General features: G+C 38.1%; 1 protein-coding gene across 6 annotated transcripts in view; it reads right to left on the bottom strand.

The window, feature by feature from the left end:
* LOC131591615 (plasma membrane calcium-transporting ATPase 1) overlaps nt 1–21,682 on the bottom strand; it is a 60,552-nt gene that overhangs the window by 28,212 nt on the left and 10,658 nt on the right. For all 6 annotated transcript variants that reach the window (XM_058862482.1, XM_058862483.1, XM_058862478.1 and 3 more), the window contains exons 2-5: nt 6,415–6,826; nt 1,468–1,665; nt 396–650; nt 190–315 (exon numbers count right to left, since the gene is read on the bottom strand). In XM_058862482.1, coding sequence (XP_058718465.1) covers nt 190–315; nt 396–650; nt 1,468–1,665; nt 6,415–6,619 — 784 coding nt within the window. In that variant the 5' untranslated portion in view covers nt 6,620–6,826. The remainder of the gene's footprint in view (nt 1–189; nt 316–395; nt 651–1,467; nt 1,666–6,414; nt 6,827–21,682) is intronic.

The following is a 21,682-nucleotide window of genomic DNA, read 5'->3' as shown; positions in this document are numbered from 1 at the left end:
ACAAAATATTTGTCAGTTTTATAGGTCTGATCACTCCAACAAAGTTTTGTACTTGATGGCCTGATTGGGATAGTTCTAGGAGTCAACCTAGATAAAAAAACAATTTGCTAGTTTAACCTCAAAATTTTAAGTAACCAGCTTACCATAGAAGCAAACTACTTTATCCAAAAATTGTCAAATGCTACACACCTGACAGCAGCATAGGATCTCTATCCAGAGATTTCTTAACATGATCGGATTCCCCAGTCAGCGAGCTTTCATCAATTTTGAGATCATTTCCTTGAATAAGTACACCATCAGCCGGTAAAAGGTCACCTACGAGAGATCACTGGGTTTGTTGACTGCAGTTCCTTTTTTAAAAATAAAAGAAAGTTCAACTTTAAAAACATGTTTACCATATTTCACTTGTGCAATATCTCCAACAATTATGTCAGCTACTGGTATTTGGATGACTTGGCCACCTCTGATGACTGTGAATTTCTGCTCTTGTTCAATACGGCTCTGCAATCCCCGAAATTGTTTCTCTTTACTCCAGTCATTGAAAGCTGTTACTAATACCACACAAACTACAGATAGGAGGATAGCTGCTCCTTCAATCCAACCTGCTTCAGATTCCTCCTCTTCTTCACCAACATTTACTGATCCACATACTGCAGAAAACAGGTTTTAGATTTAAGAAAGTTCACAAAGATATTTCAACAATGAATGTTTTGGCAAACAAAAAGCTTATAGTTGCTGAACATTTTCCATGCTAACCTTCTTTGCAATTTTACCTTTATTTCCATACGGGTAACACACAAAGAAGCTAAAAAACCTGAAAGCTAGAGCAACTTGAGGAAGTTAAACCACCCTGCTCACCTGAACACAAGAGAAATTGATATAGAGAATGTTGCCTGTCCTTATTTTGTTAAATGATGACATAAGAATGCCAGACTGGTAAACAACATTCTCCTTTGTCAGCATAGCCCACTTTACATTCGCCTCAACAAACTATCACTGCAAAAATTCAGTTAAATGAAGTCACAACCCCTTTATTTTCTGTTTAGAAATATAGTTTCATTTCTTAAATTATAAGGTTACCACTGTCATATCACAAAATCAAGGAAAATTTAAGACTTGCTGACTCCCCAAAGAAAGCCCATGACTACAAATTATAAATTGCTTAAATATTTGAGGCAAAGCTGAAAAAAATCCCACTTGCACAGAGACTGAATTTCAAACAAGTCCTTGTTCCTGCTGCTTGCAATTTACCTTTGGTCAGAATAATTCCAGATCATGACCAAGGAAATCTCATGTTGCCCTTTTAAGGCAAGCTAGAGTTCTAGTAATGTGCTCTCAATAAGGAACAATAAGCTGCTTTTCCACTGACTTACTGTCTCCCATCAGATTTACAGTATAGGCATGTTGAACCAGGAAAGTCAGTTGTATGATAAAAGTAGATACCTACTTTTCAAGAAGTTTACTTACATGATTCATTTCCTCCTGGAGGCTGGTAAAAAGAAAGGCCCAAGGATACTACGGCTGCAATTTCTAATATAATTAATGTAACGTCCTGTAGTGCTTCCCATACTAACTGAAGAAATGTTTTTGGCTTTTTAGGAGGTATAAAGTTCTTCCCAAAAACTGCTTCTCTCCTTTCTATATCTGCTGGATTTCCACTTAAACCTATTTAACAATAAGATAAAGTTAGTGACACTTGCACACATTTCACCCTCACATCAGAACTGTCCCACTCATGGAATCAAGTCCCACTCCATATTTCAGTAACAATACCAAAAAAGCCACGTCTCAAACATAATTACGTAAGTAATACCCTTTAAATCAGAGTCACTATAGAAAGCCAGCTATACTTTACAATTCTCACCTTGCCAAAATAAAGCTGATGGTCTACCTGCTTAATATGTCACTTAATATGACATAGGAACAGAGTAATAATAACACACATACCTTCGTTCAAAGTAAACAAGTTTGCAAGACAAGATCATTAGTAGAGTTACTACTACTGAGACTGAGTAGCACCATAAAGCTTTAGCAAGACCACAGCCCGTGAAGGCAGCTCTGGTTCCCAGTGTAGGGATTCTGTATTCAGAGACAACATCCTAGGATCCTAAAAGTAATGTAACATTTATAATGAGATGTTTATTATACTTAAAAATGTAACTATTATAATCATTGTATTTCAATATTAATTATTATATAAAATACTGTTAGAAGTAGTTGAAGCTCTGCAGGCATCATATGGAAAGATTTATGATGCTGCATCCACCTGGAGTGGTGGTAGTTATTTGCTCTTCTGAAGCTTCACTTTCTATCTCCTCTCACACAGAGAGAGCCCATGTTTAGCACTATGACAGGTCTGTCACCTCAGTTTTGTACCCATCCTCTTTCTTACATAGGATATTTGAGTCCTCCTCTGTCTCAATTCTTGTACTATCCTTAAGGGACGCTAGCAGACAAGAGTGAGGGGCCTACGCAAAAGGCTACAGCATGTTTCAAGAGCTTGCCAAGATCTTAAAAATAAAGAAATACCAAGTGTTTTCAGTGCAAGGTCATGCACTCAAGGTCTTCTGTGAGCACACCTGCTGGCTACTCCTCTAGAAGTTTCCAGCTGACTAACCCACCATTCAGAATTAAGCTACTAACTCATTTTTCCAATCAAAATTGCCACATTCAAGGCATGTTCAGAGCAAAGGTCTGGATATGTCAATCATACTGACCCCAAGGTTATGATCAGCACCAGCTTAAAGGCAACTATTTTCTTACTAGCAATTTTTTTAGTAGCTAACCCATCTGCTTAGTGATAAAGGCATTGCAAACATACAAAGTAATTAAGAAGAGTAGCCACTGCAGCTGCCTTTCATAATAAGGGGGGGGGGGGGGGGGTATTAAACACCTCTAACAGACATTTCCTAGAATCACATATTTCAAGACACTTTGAAAAGGCTACTGAATAGCAAAACTCAATTTTAAATGCTAACAACTTAACTGAAAAGCAAACTATGTGCAGATCTTTTCGAAAGTGAAATTAATTAAACATACTCTGAGTATATGATAAACTACATTTATTCTAACAGTCTTCAATTCACCTTGAATTGACTTTGAAGGTTTAATACAAAGAAGCAATTGTACTCATTAGCCATAACCTTACACTTCTTGCAGTTCAAGCTTTAAGGTGCTTACTTTCACTCTCAACACAAAGAGCACTGCAAGTCTATTTTCAAAATCAAGCTATACATTACAGAATCTACAGAAACTCAGGACAGCGTGGTCATTCCAAAAGGCTGGGCCATATTGCTATTTTGCAAAAGATACTACTTATCTATTCCTTTTACATGGCAGAATCTGGAAATTTACGTAATGTTAGCAACATCACTCTCTTCCTCCTTTTGCAGGGTACCACAGTGCAGAACATCAGAAGTGTACAGCAAAGTTCTTTGAAGATTGAAAAGTGTTTCCAAATGAGGCTATATAAAGTCAAGCTACTAGCAGAACCACTTAGTGAAGATTAGTAAATAAGCCTAGCACAGTCAAAAACCATTTGTATTTTTAGTGTACACTATAATACACCATGCACTATTACTGAACTTGCTTCATTTACCACACAGCTGGCAATTTCACAGTTCACAATCTACAGTCCTGAGATCAAAACTACTGTCATTACATTCTTCATTAGGTGTCTTAACTAGGGTAATTTATGCTATTTGGGGTTAAGTTTGAAGAATAATACCCAAGGGACTATTAATGCTTCATATCCAAATTTTATTAGAAATATCTGTATCTGTCCGGAATATGACAGACTTTTGCTACTAAATGTATGTCAAACATTAATTTTGCACATTTGTATACTTGCAAGCAGTAAAGTCTACTCAGTGTGTTTTTTTTAAGTAACACTGGTAAAGCTCTGCTCCCATTTCTCATTTAAATCAGCTAAGTTTGATTGAAATTTTCCCTGAAAACAGACATTGCCTTACACTGTCAACAACTTCACAGCAAGAAATGGAATAAGCTGAACTCATCCACTGTGTACCATGTCAGAACCACCTGTACTTTTCCTGTGAAGCCACTAGTAATTACATAGTGGTAAGAGTGTCATGTCATAAAGAAAGCATCTGATTAGGAAAAACTGTCACAGGGCCTTGCAGATGTACAGACAAGGTTTTAGAGCGCTACTATTAGCCTAACACATTACAGTTTTCTGCAAGACCTTCCCTAGACTTTTTTCCATTAGTCTCCCTTTCTATACTTACAATTTGAATTTGACAAAAGCAGAGACCTTTACAAGAGCTCTCTGGTACTACCTTCCAAAAGTTTATAGCAGGTTATCTGACAGAGAGGCTGATTCTCTTAAAATTTCATGTTGTGGTTTAGAGTCAAAATGACACCTCTGTTGGACGCTGTTCTAACTCAATTAACCTCTTCTGAGCCTATTAACATGCTCAACTGTTGAGTCTTTGGTGTGTTTATGAGCTTCTCTAGCACTTGAAAAAGGATGGTGCCCTTTTATTAAGTCAATGACTGTATGTAACCGATTGTAGTGTACATGTAAATGTCAAATCCTTTTGAAAGTGAAAGGCCTTGATCACACAGCCCTCAGTACAGCACAACCAATCTGAAGAAAGGGCATCCAGCCCTTGAGTTTTAGTACGCTGACACTCATCGCTCCCATGCGTTAACCTGCATGTTTGTTGCATTTAGAGACAAAGTGAATCCTGCAGTATATGAGCTGTTTGGTGCTTAGTGCCCCATGGCTATGTAAAATTGTATGCCCGCCTAGCTTGCAGTAATAATGGGCCTTTAGCCTTGCAGATCACTGTACAACAGAATATAACTCTTGGTTCAAGTCCCAGTTGTACAAAACTATATCCGTTTTCACTGAGAAGGGAAACTGCCTTTTAATGCTATTCAACAGGTCAACAGGGTAACAAAAGCCTATTGCTCCTGAGATGTGTTACACTGCTTATACACTACAGTGCTTCACACACATGCACTGTACTTTACAACTGCCAAGGAACAGAAGTTTGTACTCCTCATGTTTTACAAACTTCTTCATCCTGAAATTGGTCTACTCCCATTCACTGGTAGTTCAGCCATGCCAGCTGGCTGCTTTCAGTTTGGTAAGAGGAACCCAGTTCATGTACTGATAATTTCAGGAGTCTGGAAGTCAGGAGTCTGGCTTCAAAAGCAGATCAAGCTAAAACATGCTAAATGCAGATGTACCCAGAGGTACCTTACGGCATTAGTAGGCTGTTCTTGGTCCAAGAAGACAAATCTTTCCATAGCATTTCTGAAGAACAGAAAGCAACGGCTTCCCAGGATTAAGACAGCAGGTACTTTACTGCCACCAACATGACACCACATTGGTTAAAATCTATGCGAGTCCTTAAATGCAGAGACACTACAATTTGCCAAAGTCTTGATTTTGGTAATTCTCAATTGCTCTCAACAGCAGGACTTTGCAATAAATTTCAGTTAATGTTTTTACATATTTTTTATTTAAGTACAGTTTACTGCAAGGACTACAGCATGTAGATATATTCACAAATATCCTTAATAGTTTTCATTTACATTGGAAGAAAGCAGTAAGAAAAGGCCAGAACTTAAGAAGAACTTCTGGAAGGTTCTCAAGAAGGAGACCTAATAAATTTGTTTTCTTATTTCTTTACATTTGTGCAGTCTATCCTGGAGTAATAACTCTAAATAGCAAAAGCATCATGTAGCCACACTTTACAGAATGCCACTAAGTCCAGCATGGTAAAGACTCCATAATTGATGCTTATTTCTAGGGAATAAGATTGTGTAATCACTTTGCAAATCTTGCACTACAATTACAGGTTAATGCTTCAAGTTACAGTGACAGTTATTTTGCATAGCTCAAAAAAAATCTACAGAAACACTGCAGATTTAGAAACTAGATCCTGCTACAAAGAATTCAACATAGCACAAACAGAAAACATGTAATCAGTTTTAAAAATTGCTGCATTAGCAAATCCAAGAACTAGGTAGCCACACAGAAGCATTAATAAGCCCTGCATTAGATTATTAAAACCTTGAGCTCTACAACAGCATGATCTGAATTGTGAACTATAGGTCATATGAACTGTTCAGAAAACTGATGCTTTCACAGTGAGTTGACCACTGCTATGTTACACTGCTGTTTGATATGTGGATGTTTACATCAGTGAACTTTGTTCCAACTTCATTAATACAACATCTCACATGCAGTTAGACCAACTGAAAAAAAATCGTGCTTACTTATTACCATGGAATACTTCTGTCTTAAAGGAACAAGAAACAGTATTTTGTAATGGTAACTAAAATGCTTTTACAAACTTTGTTCTATTAAAAAAAAAACAGTTTACTGACTAAGGCTTTTCCTAAATGGAATTTCCTCAATAAGTTTTAAAATTTACTTACCTTCATTTGGTGAAGTTTTCAACTTTGTACAGATGCCATGTACATCACCATAGCATTCCTGTATTTTATGCAGTGCATCTGCAGCTCGAAGTTCCATAAGAGAACGGAGCTCTGCAAGAGTAACTCCAAAATCTCCATGATTAGCTTCTTTTACAGCATTTTTTACGCTGCTATATGCAACCGAGTTGTTTGCCATGTCACCCATGATGCATGCAGTCTTTAGCGTAGAGAGTTTCCAGTAAGGAACGAAATTTCAACTTAAAATATTTCCAAAAGGAAAATAAATCCTTTGGGTATGAAGACAGTCAGGAGAGCAGACACATCACCCAAGCAAGAGAGCCCGTCTGGAGAGATATCTTTGAGGTTGTCCCATGGCGTGTTCTGTTCTCCAAAGCCAAAAGGCATGTACAGTCTAGGGAGAGAATAAACACACATTCAGTTACAGAACAGCTATACTGAAATCTATTGTAAGAAAACCCTTACTCTTTTACTGAGGTTACAGAACAAATTTGTCTTTAATTTCCTGTAACATTTTTAGTTTGCGTTCCGTGGGCAAGAGTGACAAGGAAGAAAATGGATGTTTCCCATCCCAAAACAGCCTTGCATTATTGGATTTCCTTAAGTCATTAACTTTGTAACAACTGTTGCCTTTAACACTGGCATTTTCCTTCATATGTCCATATGGTTCATCATCAAGCAGCAACCTTTAAAAATACCTAAAATTAAATCTGTTTCCAGGGAAATGGAGCTTGTAGCATCCACAAGTGATGTCACACGGGGAAAGAACATGCTGAGGTTAAAAATCTCCACTTTCCAATGACACTCTCACCTCAGAGTTTGGGAAGAGCAAGCTATTTTGTGCTCCCATTAACTCATTTGTGCAAACCTCAAGAAAAACAACTTCAACACTAAGCTAGCCCATGCATGAAGTACTTTTGTATTTTAAGTAGGATTATATCTTCAGGCAGACCTGGATAAATTCAGGCAGCTCTTAATTCTTCATATCCATACAGTTCTAGCTCTGCTCCAGCCCACTTCATCACAACTCAAGCCTCACACAGTATCTCCATTTAACTCTTTGAAGACAGGGAAAAATTGCACAATACCACCTTTCCAAAGGAAGGATGAGGAGACTGAGAGCAGTTCTTCCATCTGATAATCAGTGCATTATAGCCGAGAAATTATCATCTAGCCACAGGACTCTGAACTTGCACAGGCGTTCTATACATAATCCCTGCTCAGCTGACACATCTTGCACGTAGACATGTAGCTACACAACAGTGCAGCGCACACACAAACTCCTCATGACTGTGTGAAGATTTGTTGTATGCCAAAACCAGACATCTGATCATGTAAGTCAGCTTTATTGGCATAATGGAGTGCAATGAGCATGTGTAAGAATATATTCCCCCACAGAACATGACTCCTAGGCTCAGATGAACAATAACTTGGACACTTCCAGGTCAACAAGACCCTCAGGTGTCATATGCCTAGCAAAGGCAAATATACAAAGGCAAAGCATCAGCAAACAAAACATTTCTAGCTATTTCCCTGCCCGGTTAGTGGACTGTTTGGCTGAACTGCCAAGTCTATGTTGAAGTAAAGGTATAAGCACCCAATTACCAGAAATTTAAGGTCTTGGTTCCAGGAAAGACTCAGATTTCTGCTCTGGTAATAATCAGTTGCAGCTATACTAAATCTACCATTTAAAGCACCGTGCCACAATACTTCGTTTGCTCTGAGAACAGCCACTGACACTGCAAGCCCCTGACTGATGTCACCTGACCACAAGTGACAGGCCTATCTCTGGCAGAGCTACAACTTCTACAACTGCAACTGCTGTTCTCTTCCTGTCACAGGAGATTCTGAGAAAACCACTGTCCTTGGCTGTTTTCCAGAGAGTGACAAAAAGCATAAAGCAATGAATATTCACATTCATAAAACTTCCAACATTTTATAACATCAGAAAAGTCCTTAATTTAAAAATTAATTTCAGATCTTCATTGTTTTCTGTTATTTGCAAGAAAATGTTGCAAAGTTGAAGAGTTCGTGATGATGCTGTTAGCCTGCATACTAGATTGCAGTTTTAATTAGGACTCTAATGAGTTCTGTTAAGAGTATCCTGCCAGTGAAGAATTTCAGGCAAACCACGTATGAAAGGGTTTTCTTTAAAGACATGCCACATTCTTATCTAATGCCCAAAAGCTGGATGTTGCTGTCCAGCTGGGAGCCTAGGAGGATTTGTCAGCTGGCATCTGATCATAAGCTATGACAGTGTAACAAGAAGCAGATCAGGCAAATGAGTTTGTATAGCTATGGAGAAGATGCTGCAGCTGCTAATTAGGCAAAAATAGACCAAGCAGAAGGCCCCACAACCAATTTCATCAAACTTGATTCAATTTTAATTAAGAAAAGCTCTGTTCAAGCCTCTAGCAGGAGCCCAGTACTTGATGCCCAAATACACCCAAATCCAGGAGAAAAGGATAGGAAAAGCTACAGGTCTAGTCACTGTTCACTTGTCATCAAAAAATTTTAAGACTTTCTCTCTCCATATATGCGCAGAGTGGGCAAAATGTGCTTCCATATGAAATTAAACCTAAGAGTAATAACTGCTTAGTCATAACTCAGTGTGCTCTGCACTCCAGTTCTAGCCTCTCTATGCATCTATATCAATTCTTACTAATAAATAATAATCCAGATTTGTCATTAATAAGTTTATACTGAAGGGAGTCCTCATGTGCTCTAAGTGCCATCTAACATACCAATGGGCCCTTAGGGTTCACAGGCAAATTTAATAAGTATGCATTAACTACAAAAACAGTGCAGCTCTACAGATCAGCTCTAGTAGTGATACAAATTATTTGGTACATCCATGTTAGCAAAAACTGTGGAAAATTGAAAAGAACAGTGTGAAGACTTCAAATTCTGAATACTGAGCAAGTGCAAGATGAAGATCATAAAAAGTTATGAAAAAAACTTATAAACATTATCAATTCTTTGCACAAAATCAGATCAGGATCTGCTTCAGTAGTCCATTTTTACCAGACATGTCAACAGAGAGCACAACATACCTGTCATACAGGTACAGGATGGACTTGCAATGGATGGACACCTTAAACTTCCAATCTGTTAATATCTCAAGTTTTAAATTCAAGAAACAGTTATCAAACTAAAACTCATTTGTATAGCCTATTTAAAGTTTCATTCAGTTGAAGTTTTGTCTTAGTGTCCAGCTTAAACAAGCTGCATACAAAAAATAAAGATGTCTATCTCTTATTAGACACATCAACTTTTGCATAATCCTTTATCTGACACTTTGTTTATCCGTTTATATGACTGAGACAAGGAATAACTTTAAAATCTATTCTCTATCACACTCAAGTGACTAAAAAGCTTGACTGCAGAGGCACATTTCAGTAGCAGCACTCTCATAGGTAGTAGTATTCAGATACTTATATAAATCCCTCTGAGAAGACCTTGCTGCTCTTTTGCTGTAGCAACTTTACTGACACATCATATCATTGTAGCTGCTTATGAGGAGCAACTTCCTCACCCAAATCAAATTACTATTTATTGCTAAGGGACTGTGTTTTGCTACCAAAGACACTACTTCAAACCCATAACCCATTAAACAAAGGTTAGACAACTTTACCAGTGTTGGAAGTTCATCAACATCACAAGTTTCTGTAGTTGGACTGGAGAAAGGAAAAGCTCTAAACAGGAATCTACATGTAGAGATGCTTACCAAAGTACAAAGACACTATAGATTACTTGTTTAGTGCTACCAGAACATCCTGTGCTGACCAAATTAGAAGCTGCAACATGCTTTTTGAAGTGCATCTGTGGTGGCACAATTACTATTGCCCAGATGCACTGGACCCAGCATACCTTAGACCCCTATCCAAGCTATTCCTATGATTATATTTACATTTAATACTTGTGTCACTAACCTACAAGGAAATACAGTTTTCTTAATCAATGTTAAAACACTTAAGCACATTTACACCTCAAGAGTCAAAGCTTCAGCAATTATAAATCTTGTGTTTTTCAATTTAATTTATACATCTGCTTGAACAGTATGCATTGAGATATTGAGCATTAGCTGGTAGCATTTGACCTTCAGCAACACACTAAAACTGGGTCCTGTAATATAGGAAAGGGCTTGCAAAGTGATTATCTCAGGAAAGCCTTTGTTTAATCTAATTAGTTCAATGAATGCCAGACAGATCTGCATACCAAGAAGCTGTTGTGATAAAAACTGTCCCCATATGTTTCAGCTGTCATGCCTTTTAACCTGCTCACAGCTTCAAAGATACTGAAAAAACATAATATGTTTTTGCATACTTTAGTTTGGGTGTGACCCACAGCTTCAAGACATCACACAACATTGCAGGGGTGGGGGGAAGAAAGAAGGGAAGATGTCTGCAATATTAGTTATAATGGAATATTATTACTATGAAAAGTAACTGTGACTGAGAAAGTAACCTGGAAATCACACTGAAATTGACTGAGGTCTTGTGCTCTGAAGGGTCAAACTTTTTACTGTAAGAGACAGATCCTCCCACCTACTTGACAGGCTACAGAAACTCCCCAGCTGTTTCACAAGGAATATGAATGAATGCTAATGAAGCAAAACGTTAGTACAGAATAGTATGCATTTACAAGTCACTACTCTGGTAAGTTAAAATGTGCCTAACTGAACAAATAGGAGTTAAATAATTTCAGTGCTATGCTGTTGTTTTAGATCAAACATCTCAGCCTGGTTTATGAAGAGACAAGTACAAGTAGACTGAAGAACTAAGAGGCAAAGGGCACAAACAAAGTTTTTAGCATATCATCTTCAGCCTTAAATATGCCCAACAGAGCTGTAATGACAAGTTTCGGTTGTTACAGCTTATGTGCTATAAATGGTGAATTCATCAAAGGTCACGACTTTTGCTTAGTTTTCAAAGAGAAATCTGATTTAATTCTGAAGCTTAATCTCCTGGGAGGCAGATGTACTTACCTATCTGAAATAAAAACTGTCCTAGATACTGCATTGGATCTAAACACTGGTATTGTCCCTGCTCATTGCAGGGAGGTTGGACAAGATGACATTTAAAGATCCTTTCAAACCCAAATTATTCTGTGATTTATTGCACTTAATCTAAGGCATTTCTGCTGCCTACTGTGATTGACTCTTGTAGAAACTGTTTCATCCATTGGTGGTTTCCTTCCTTCAAGACCCCAAATTTATTTCTTATTGAAATGATAGCAAACAAATTAGGACTTCAGCAGTCTGAGGTCAGTTTAGTAGTAGTATAAATTAGCAGTGTTCACACACAGGTTCTGCAGCATTTTCCTGCTATTTTGGTAGTAGCAAGGAAAAATTGTACAAGTCTTGAAGGTGAGTTATTATGGCACGAAGGACATAAGCTTCTCTTACAAAGCAGCTTGGTCCACAGCCTCTGCCAGGAGCCCAGTAAGCAGACATTTTGTTATGCCATCAGCCATCTGCACAGGCCTGTATTGCCCTGCCTTGTCCAAGGCATGGCCTCTCCCCACCCACAAAAAAACTCAGATCCAGCTGAATTGACACCTGCATTAAGAAACAAGATTAGAAAGTGCTGTAGAGAATAGCCTGAGTAGGAAACTATTTTATCAAATGTTTAAACTAATCATTAGGTAACCAAATAGAGGTAACAAATGAGATATTACTGATCCAAAAATAGACTGATACAACAATAAGGGCTATGACCACAAGAAAAACCTATGACCACTTTCAAGGAACATCAGACTTTGAGACATACTGGAAAATCCCAGAGCACAAAACCACCGTGATCATCATTACAGGAAACATCAAGTGTTCCAGGTGTTTGAAATACTAGGCTTTCATAGTCACCTTTTTCATATTGCATTGCTGGCTTGTCCACAAGATGACAAACACTTAAGACAAAACCGAGCAAAAGCGTCAAGTTTTCAACCACTGAAAACACTTCTGCAGTCCACAGCTCTGATCAACACTTGGACAGCAGCTTCTCTCTTCTCCACCCACAGGCCCTGAAGCTTCCTTCTCTGTACTTCCTTTTCCTAGGCCCATCTACTTTCTGCTTTGTGATGACACCACAAACTAAAAGCTACATTCAAGAGGACTGTTTGTGATACCAGGTTACTCCAGTTTAAGAAAGACTATAATCCCAGTGAAAAAAAAAAAAGTTTTAACCTCTAGAAGACTCTGTCCCATCCAGAATCATTTTCAGTGTGTTCTAGTACCTAAAATACATTTACTATGTGTATGTCAGCTTCCTCATCTAACTTGAGGCGAGTGAATGCAGCTGATGGCTGGAGACAAACCTGCTGGTGTTTGAAATGCAAGAAAAAAATGCTTGCCCAAAACTCATCAATATTTTCCTTTCCTTCAGATCCACCGAGTCCTAAATAATATGACTGAGGATTTCAAGTCTCTTAATCCTGCACAGTTAGGATAATTATTCTGTAAACAAAGTTCTTTTAACAGATCTGTCATATTAATAGCTAAATATATAAACCTAAAAGTGAGTTAAAAAAAAAATAAAAGTAGTAAAGTCATCCATTAACAAGTATTCACATTACTAGGTTCATGAACAACTTGCCACACTTTCCTAATCAACATTTGTCAAAATGATACAGACAAAAACGACAAGATAAAGCTGAACTTTTTTTAAAAAAATAGGGTGGCAGCATGGCAACCAACTCACTAAAATGACGAATCTTAAGACTACAACAGAGTTTACTGGCATTCCCAAACTGCAAAATGTGCTCTGGTCACAAACTCTGACAGGTGTGTGTTAAATGAGGCATATGACATCACTATATGCAACTAAGTTTCAAGTAAAGGTAAAGTGAGATGGCTCCAAATTTCATCCAACAGAGATGGAATTGGATTCCTGGATTTCAGTTACTTGTTGTGTTTAAAGCTCAGTGCAATGCATCCAGCTGGTCAGTTCTGACCAGCAGCTGACTTCATCAGTTATTCCTACAGGTATATGACTTGTCTTGAGAAATCTTTTCACTTTTTTTTTTTTTTCCACAGAACTTATGTTTACCATTTCATCCTGTTTTGAGCACTCCCCATTTTTTCTTTCAGAAAGCATTCTTTTATGCTAATATCCATTTATGCAGAGCAGTAAGCTGCTGACTGTGATCATGCTTCATGACATCAAAGAGACGCAAAAAGCTCTTTAGATTTATGATCCTTCAGGCAAAAGGCCAAAGTCCATTCTTACCTGATTTATTTTGTATTCAGAAAACCTCAAAAGGAATTTAAAATTTGTCTTAAAACTACTAGGAAATATTTATGCCTATGAGATTAAGCCTAATTACTTCCATAAAGTCATTCTGTATGTAACCAATTCCTTTCTATTAGAGCAGTAAAATTAACTTAGGTAAAGTTTTAAGGCTTTTCTTGCTACTTTGGACTAGCTTACTGCTCCATATAAACAGTACCACAAAATAGTCTATACTGTAAATAACCAATATACAAGTTTTGATATTAATGTGGTAGAGGATCAATTTATGATCCTCAAAATCACCATCCCAACCAAGAAAGGGTCTGGAATGTAGGAAAAATAAAACAAAAACCTCAGGTCTTGTCACCCAATGACACGAAATGAGCCCACACTATGGCGCTAATTAGATATATGTTTTGTCTTCTTTGAAGGTCTTCTGAAAATAACAGATCACTGTACATCCTTATCCTCAAACACCTTCAAAAAGCCTTATTTCTTCAGAAACCTACATTTGAAAGCTATGCTAGCTTCTCCTGAAAGTCATTAATTCCTGTCTGCCAGAAATACACCAAACAAACTGGCTAAAAGAGTCATTCTGAGAAAATCCCTTTCAAAAATTGCAATTATGTATGCCATCTTCTCTTCCTAAGGAGACAGTTTTGGGTTTTTTTTAATTCAAATATCATAACTAGTCCACATTTGAGCAGCACTTTGAGAAATACTTCACAACTTTGCTGTTCCTGCTAGTTATGGCAAGAGGTTCAGGGGTCCTTTTTGTTTGTGGAGTTGTTCTGTTTCAGTTTTGTTTTTTTTTTTTTTGTTTTTTTTTTGCTTGTTTTGGTGGGGGTTTTTTATGGGTTTGTGGTTTTGTTTTGTTTTTTGTTTGGTAAAGATTTGTTACCTCAATATTTGAATTTGAGAATCCAGTGTATGGCTTTGCAGAAGCACAAGAGTGAAATCTCTTGCAAAATTCTTTATTATGATTATACTTGTCATCCCTTTAGCTCTTTTCGATAAGTTTTGAGAGCTTAGATCACTAATTCATTCTACTGGGCCTCCTCTTTCTGGTACAGTGTAAGAAGCATGTTCAGTAGGCTTCACCTCATAGTATTATCTGACATATTTTATGATTTAGTCAGACTACATATTGCTTTATCCTTCAGGGACATCTCCAGTTTCAAAACTAGTCTTTCCTCATGATAATACTTTTCCATCTCTCTGAAGTCTGACCCACTTATAGGCTAAGTTGTCATGCTTTATGCACTGTCACACACTTCTAGCTACTCCAAACTTTCTAATTGATGCAGGGTTGGTTGCTGGTCTGGGATTGTTTTACCCACATTGAAGCATTACTGCAATACAGGTATTGGCACCTGTCTGTAGAATGATGGTAAATTAACTGCTCCATGATCAGTAGATACATGACAATCCTATGTCCACCATCCAATATAAGATAACAAATAAGATAACGAATCTCAGCAGTTCGTTTCTTTAACATAGACAGGCAGTATTAGTAGACAGAAAGCACAAAGCTGAGATTCCCATCACAGCATTTGTAACTCTAACAAAGCAGCAAGTCTGTCACATCCTCAGGTGACCAAAGGTATGGCTGTGCTACAGGGACATGGTGTAACACTCCCACTCACAGAGGTCCTGAAGCAGCTCTCATTATTTGACACTAACAACACTGCAACTTACACCTGCCCCCTTATCCTTTCTCAGTGGGAAAAGCCATTGCCTCTGCCAACTGCTTTAATGGAGCTGCATCCATGAGTGTGGGAGGTCTGCTGTTTGCAGCAGTCACACAGGCAGCCCCGGGCCCAGAAGGCACACTTCTTGTGTGCTTTTCTACTCTTCTCTACAGCCAATGAGAGAAGATATTTGATTTTGGGTCCTGCTCTAAGTCCATCTCTTGTGGGATATACAGCACTCCAAACAGTTTTGCCACTTCTTCCTTTACTAATGTCTTTTTTTTCACTGCTCTTGCTTTCTCCGTGTACTTCTATGATCTTTAAAAATAAACAATTTATTTCCTAGCCATTAAATCTGCCCCACTCCAGAATCCAATAAGCAAGAAATCACCATGCCGTGTTCCCAAGCTTCCACCTTCCCACTAGCTGTGATGGTAGCCATACACTTCATGGTTCCACATCTGTGAGTAGGCTACCTGTACTCATGTGGTGCAGAAAGCTGTCATCCAAAAAGGATCCCCCCCACCTCAGTGAAAAAATTAAATAGCAGCATTTCTACTGTCTGAACAAGTTTTCCCACAAGACACCTGAAGGTGCTCATTTATTTGTATAAGCCATACATGCAATGTGGATATGCCAGCTTAAGGGACAAGATACACATTCAGCCAATGCTAGAAGCATCTTTATCTTGGAACTATATGGCTGCCACCTTTAAGATAACATTAAATCTCCCTTCAAGGAAAGGTTCCTCTTCCCTCTGTTATTTGAAGTTGTAGTGGGTTGAGCAAACCCAAGACACAAATCAAGCGACGTGCCACTAAACAAATAGCATTACCCATCACTTTCCAGTGAAGGGCAGACACTGTTTGTTTAGACTGAACAGCAAATTCACCTGTCAGACAATGGCTCAAGCAGATTTAGTAAATTTAGTTGATTTCTCAGTTTTGGTAAGCTATATAAAATTGCTATGCAAACTGGCTATGTGTAATTAATAATCACAGCTTCATTTCTGAAGTCTTCAGTTGTGAAGAACTTTATTGTGCATAACTCCTTAGGTTTCTGAGATTACAAAGACATCAGTGCTTGATGAATTCATTAGAAAAAAGCAACTCAGGAAAAATGCAAATAAAACCATGTTCCATGATAATAATTATAGGTCCTATACCACACAGTAAAGGAAATCCCTTCTCCAGTTTCCTATGAACCAAAGGCCTTAAGTCTTCGCTAGCATCAGTGGATCCTAATACACTTTGCAGACAGCTCTGCTTCCAGTCTAATCAGCAATCATTCAAATTATGAGGTGAGCTAAGTGTCTAATTTAGTTCTGGCACAAGTCCCCTAGGCAGGGAAAGGCCATGCCTTGAAGAACTCCATTGCAACCAGCTGAACCGACTCAGTGCTGAGGATCAGCTATTAGATTCCCTTCACTCCCCTGCCCTATCAAAGCACAAGGCAGCAGAACTAAAGCGGTAAACCAGCAGGCACTCAGATGCCTGGAGCACAACTACCTTTGGCATACAGTGAGGTGTCAGTCTTCTGATAAGGTAGCTCTGAATCCTCAGCAGCAATTGCTAGCTTAACAAGCTTCATATTTGTCCTTATGAAAGGCAGTATCTGGATTGAGAGCCTAATGCACTAAATGCTCATAGCTCAGCTACAGCTGACCCTCAGGGCCAAGAGCCCACCCACCCATGAAGACTGCAGGTCATCATCCTGACTCAGCAAAGTCAGACGTGTTTTGTTCCTTCTACACAAAGCTACTTTCCCACAACTGTGTGCTTTACGGTGGCACATTGTAACTGTGTGACTTTGAAATTTTGTTTCTAGTGATATACATAGAGTATCTCTGATAATCATACAGTATCTCTGAAGAAAGGGAATTGGGAAAGGCAGTATGGGCTTCTTCACTCAAGTGACAAACTTGAATTTTGTGCATGTGCATCACTGCTGATGGCACAAACTCTTTAAATAACCAAGATTTGTATGTTCAGCTCATGGGTTCCAACAGACTTCCTTAAAGGACCAGTGCCACTGCACGTCTGACTGTGTCACACTTCAGCTCAGCATGAGATTCCTTCACTGTACAGCTGAGTAGGAGCTCACAGACCAACCCTTGTTAAGTCAGAAACCAACTATATTTTTAATCTAAACCGTGCAACTCACAGATTTCTCTTATGCAGCATGCAGGTAAAACAGAGTAAGAATGACAAGAGCTTCCTCTAGCCTGAGGCTAGTAATATTCAGTGAAATGCCTGTTTCCTCAGTGGAGGGAAGTGACTGGGAAGATCAAGTCTCATGAAGCAAACAAAAAATGATGCAGCACCATGAAGCAAAATTTAACAGGAATTACCCAAGCTCCCACAGTTAGGGGCTCAGTCTTTCTGAAGGTAATTTTGGGAGATTCCTTCACTGTTCCTATTGCTCCACTTTCCTAAGCAAACTCCTGTATCCCTGTTTTCCTCAAAGGATGCCATCAGCTGGTTTCTCAGCACTTTCAATAGGTCCTTAAGCTTGAAGGACACATGGCGTTTGGAGAAGAGAGAGCCGACTACTAAGAAGCAGCTGTGCTAGGAGTCTTCTCCAAAAACCTGCTTTGCAGTCCCATTAAGGATGATTTATTTTAATTAGTTTGTCAAGGGAAATATAGAAGGAAGCCATCTGAAAACCTCTATGATTAAGCATTATTTTTGTAGCCTTAAAAAAAAAAAAACAAAATACAAAAGCAAACAAACAAAAAAACCCCTACCTGATGTAGACAAGACTTAAAAAAAACCCTGGTGCTAGTAACAAGTAGCAGACTTGTTATTCACACTTTCAGACCTGAGGTAAGGAAAACACTGGTAAGGAAGATGAAGTGAAACTTAATGGAAAGTCCAACACAGTAAAAACCAATCATACACCTCATTTCCAAGTTGTTATGAATTTGCATCATTTAAGTTGCACACAAATTCAAATCTGTACACCATGACAAGCAGACTGACAGCTAAGTTCTACCATGGTCTGTAACCTATCAACTTCTTAGTTTAATTTTACTTCCATTATTTTACAACGTTTGTTTTCCATTTCCTCCTTTTCTCAAGGAAAGGAATGCTTTAAGAGACAAAAATTTACACCAATGGACTCCTAAATCTTCTTGATGTTTATTCAGACATAGCAGCACAGCTTATAAACAATGTTCCCAGTTCACCTTCAGAAAAAAAACATGCATTATATACTGAACATATATGTAGTTTTGCATGTTGCACTCAGACTTGTTACCAGTAGCTAGTAGTTTTCTCTAGGTTACCAATAGCTAAATTGTTACTTAGTGTGTCATACCTCTGCTACAGGAGTCAGATTTTTGCACATGTACCCATTGCCTATGAAATCTTCTGCTCTAACCAATCCAGCATGAAATTAGGGTAGAGGTTGGTTTGTTTGGGTTTTTGTTTTGGTTTTTTTGTGGTTGTTTTTATATAATAAAGGAAGTCAGCAATGTGATCAAAGAGTATATAGTCAGAACCCAGAATCAAACTAAGTGGAAAAGAACAAACAATTTTAGGCAGTTACACAGCTGTCTGTCAAAGTCACAATCTAGTTTGACGTGTGATGCTTCAGACACATAATTAAGCTAAACAGCTTTCAAGACAGCTTTCTTCCTTAAAATTGAAAAAGTAGGTAGTTACTAAAACATTACCTTGTTGTTGAGCAATTATTATTAAAATAAGCCATCAGCTGTCACAAAGTATTTTACACAGAGCAAATATTTTCAAGTATTTAAACAATTGCATCATGGTAAAATTGCCAACAGGAAGACTAAACCAAGCTATTTTATTATTTTAAGATATTTGAAGATCAGGATTCTCTGACTCCTTAATTTCTGAAACGTACTATTAGACATTCCTAAAATGTGGATGCATTTTCCTGTGCATGGAAAATCCTCCACTGTTCTTTTTTGAAAAGACCAGGGTTGAAGGCAGACATTGCTAAGCTAAACTTAATGGCCTATGTTATGGAGGTCCACAAGTTTTGGTTTACTTGTCAGCTTACATGATTATTAAAATGGAACTTTGGACATAAAAAAAAATAATAAATATTGAGCAAGGCAGTAAAACTCTGAATTCTGATCATAAGCCAAGTCACAGGGATAAACTTCAAGAACTTAATCCACAGTACCAGGGGGAAAGCAGAGCATATTTGGTAGGGGGAATGCACTTGCTGTGAGAAGACAACTTGTTCTAACCTCTGTGTGAAGTCCTGGGCAACTGTCTGGTTTTTTGCAGCCAAACAGTCCCTTCTCAGTACAGCAATGCCTGAAGACATCTACAGACAGACACAGGTATACCCAAAGAGAAATTCAACAGGAGGAACTACAGTGCCTGCACTGAATTCTTAATTGAGCTTGCACTGTAGTTTTACTGTTCTGGAATATTTGACAGTTATGAATTATAAAAGTAAAGTGTCTGGACAAAAGACTGTTTTCCAGGAAATGCATCTTGCAGGGTTCAAAAATCCAGAAAAATCTCCTCAGAGTTTACAACCAGGAGCCAGACTCCACGTCACAGGGCTCAAAGGTTCTTGTTCAGAGATGTTTTGCACTAGCAAATGGCAAAAATAAAAAGGCAGTTAGGTTTATTATTCCACTTATCTGGTTACTGACCAGTATATTAGGGTGAGTTACCCTTTTGTTTCTCTGAAATCATTAAACTGTCACTGAATTCCACAAACTAAAAGTATCCAGAGCAGTAGTATAATAGAATAATACCAGAAAACAAGATAACAGAGCAAACTACATTGGCATGTAAAGATGTCTATTGATTTCCAAGTGCAATTGTTTTGATTATGTTCATAGTACCTATATATACACCAAGACTTCGTTCAAGTCCAAACTTCTTTCATTCTGGCTGAGAATTTTTATATTGAATGTCTCTTCACACAGAAAGAAACAAGTAGTCTCAGAATAAGCAAATAAAGGTATATGGCACTCTATGGAAGTAGTTTTCCTTCCCCATGAGGCTTCTTATCATAGCTTTTTCATGTACATATACAATACAATACCTATAAAAGTGGATCTTAGATGTATAACTAGATGTACAAGTATTTTAATGGATAGCCCCATCCAATTGTTGATACACAAAAACAGATCAGACTACAATTACAAAGGTATATACAACACCAGTGTTTACCATTATAGCAGGAGATAGCATCTGAGACACCTGATTAGCTTTCAGCAGCTATTTGTTGACCCATTTTTCAGGAAAATCCCTCTCCTATTAATTAAACTCTTCTTAACTCAGAATTACACACGGGCATATTTGTAAAAGGTGCTACTCAGCTATTTAAGCTCATGAAAGCTACTTTTGCAGAGCCAGCAGAGGGAGTACAGACATCATTTTACTTATCAGCTGTGAAAAAGATACCTTGTAAGAAAGCACTAAAAGAGCTGTGCCTGCAAATCTAATGCACTTAGTTTAAAGCATGCCAAGAACTTCCTCGGTCTTTCATAGACATGTATGTCAATGGGCAGTAGAGTTGGTGTTTTGTTTCTGATCCTCAACCAGCTGTCACATCTTAAAAGTCTCATACCTGACAAATGGGAGGAGCAACTCTAACAAGTACCATAAGGTCTGATGTTTCATGTGCATAAAAAAAGGGGAAACAAACAAACAAACAAAAACTAAACAACTAAAACCATCATATAGCTGCAATTCAAGTTTTTGTTCCTATGGATTCTGCTGTTTCTGGGAAACCCTTTTGGTTGTCCATTTCTTAGAAAACAACTTCACCTGGAAGACAAGCTGAAAAACTCGAAGTTCAAGACAACCTATCAGCAAAGGAGCCAGGAAGGCACATAGCAGTGCTGGACTAGAAGGTAACAAACAGTAAACCTTTCTGCTGATATTCACAGAGGCGCACACCTCCTGTTAAATCTGGTTTTACACAGCCTCTGAGGCCAGAGCTCTGCTGCTTTATTTATAATTTCCATTGATCAGCCTGCTTTGGAGTTGACAATTATGACTGAACGGTGTTGACACAGTGGCGGCTGTGGAAACAGTTTTGGAAAGAGAAACAGGCTTTGAGCAGACAGATTGATAGCTTGTTGCCATCTCACAGAGGTGCACCCAAAACTCAAGCCCAACACCAGACAAGGTACCTTCCTGGCAAAAACTCCACGAACAGACACATTTTTCAGTCTACATAATTGACAGGATTTTATTTCCTTGAATAAAGTCTGCATATCTTAACTTGTTAGTATGAGGCTAAGCTCATATATAATTCTTTCCAATCTTAAGCATTTATCAAATAATTTTTTGGGTGGCTATTTTTAAGTTTCACTATTTAGAAGTCTGT

The sequence above is a fragment of the Poecile atricapillus genome, chromosome W, assembly GCF_030490865.1.
Source record: "Poecile atricapillus isolate bPoeAtr1 chromosome W, bPoeAtr1.hap1, whole genome shotgun sequence".
NCBI lineage: Eukaryota > Metazoa > Chordata > Aves > Passeriformes > Paridae > Poecile > Poecile atricapillus.
Note: the sequence above shows the minus strand (reverse complement) of the source record. Positions and strands in the feature narration are given on the sequence as shown.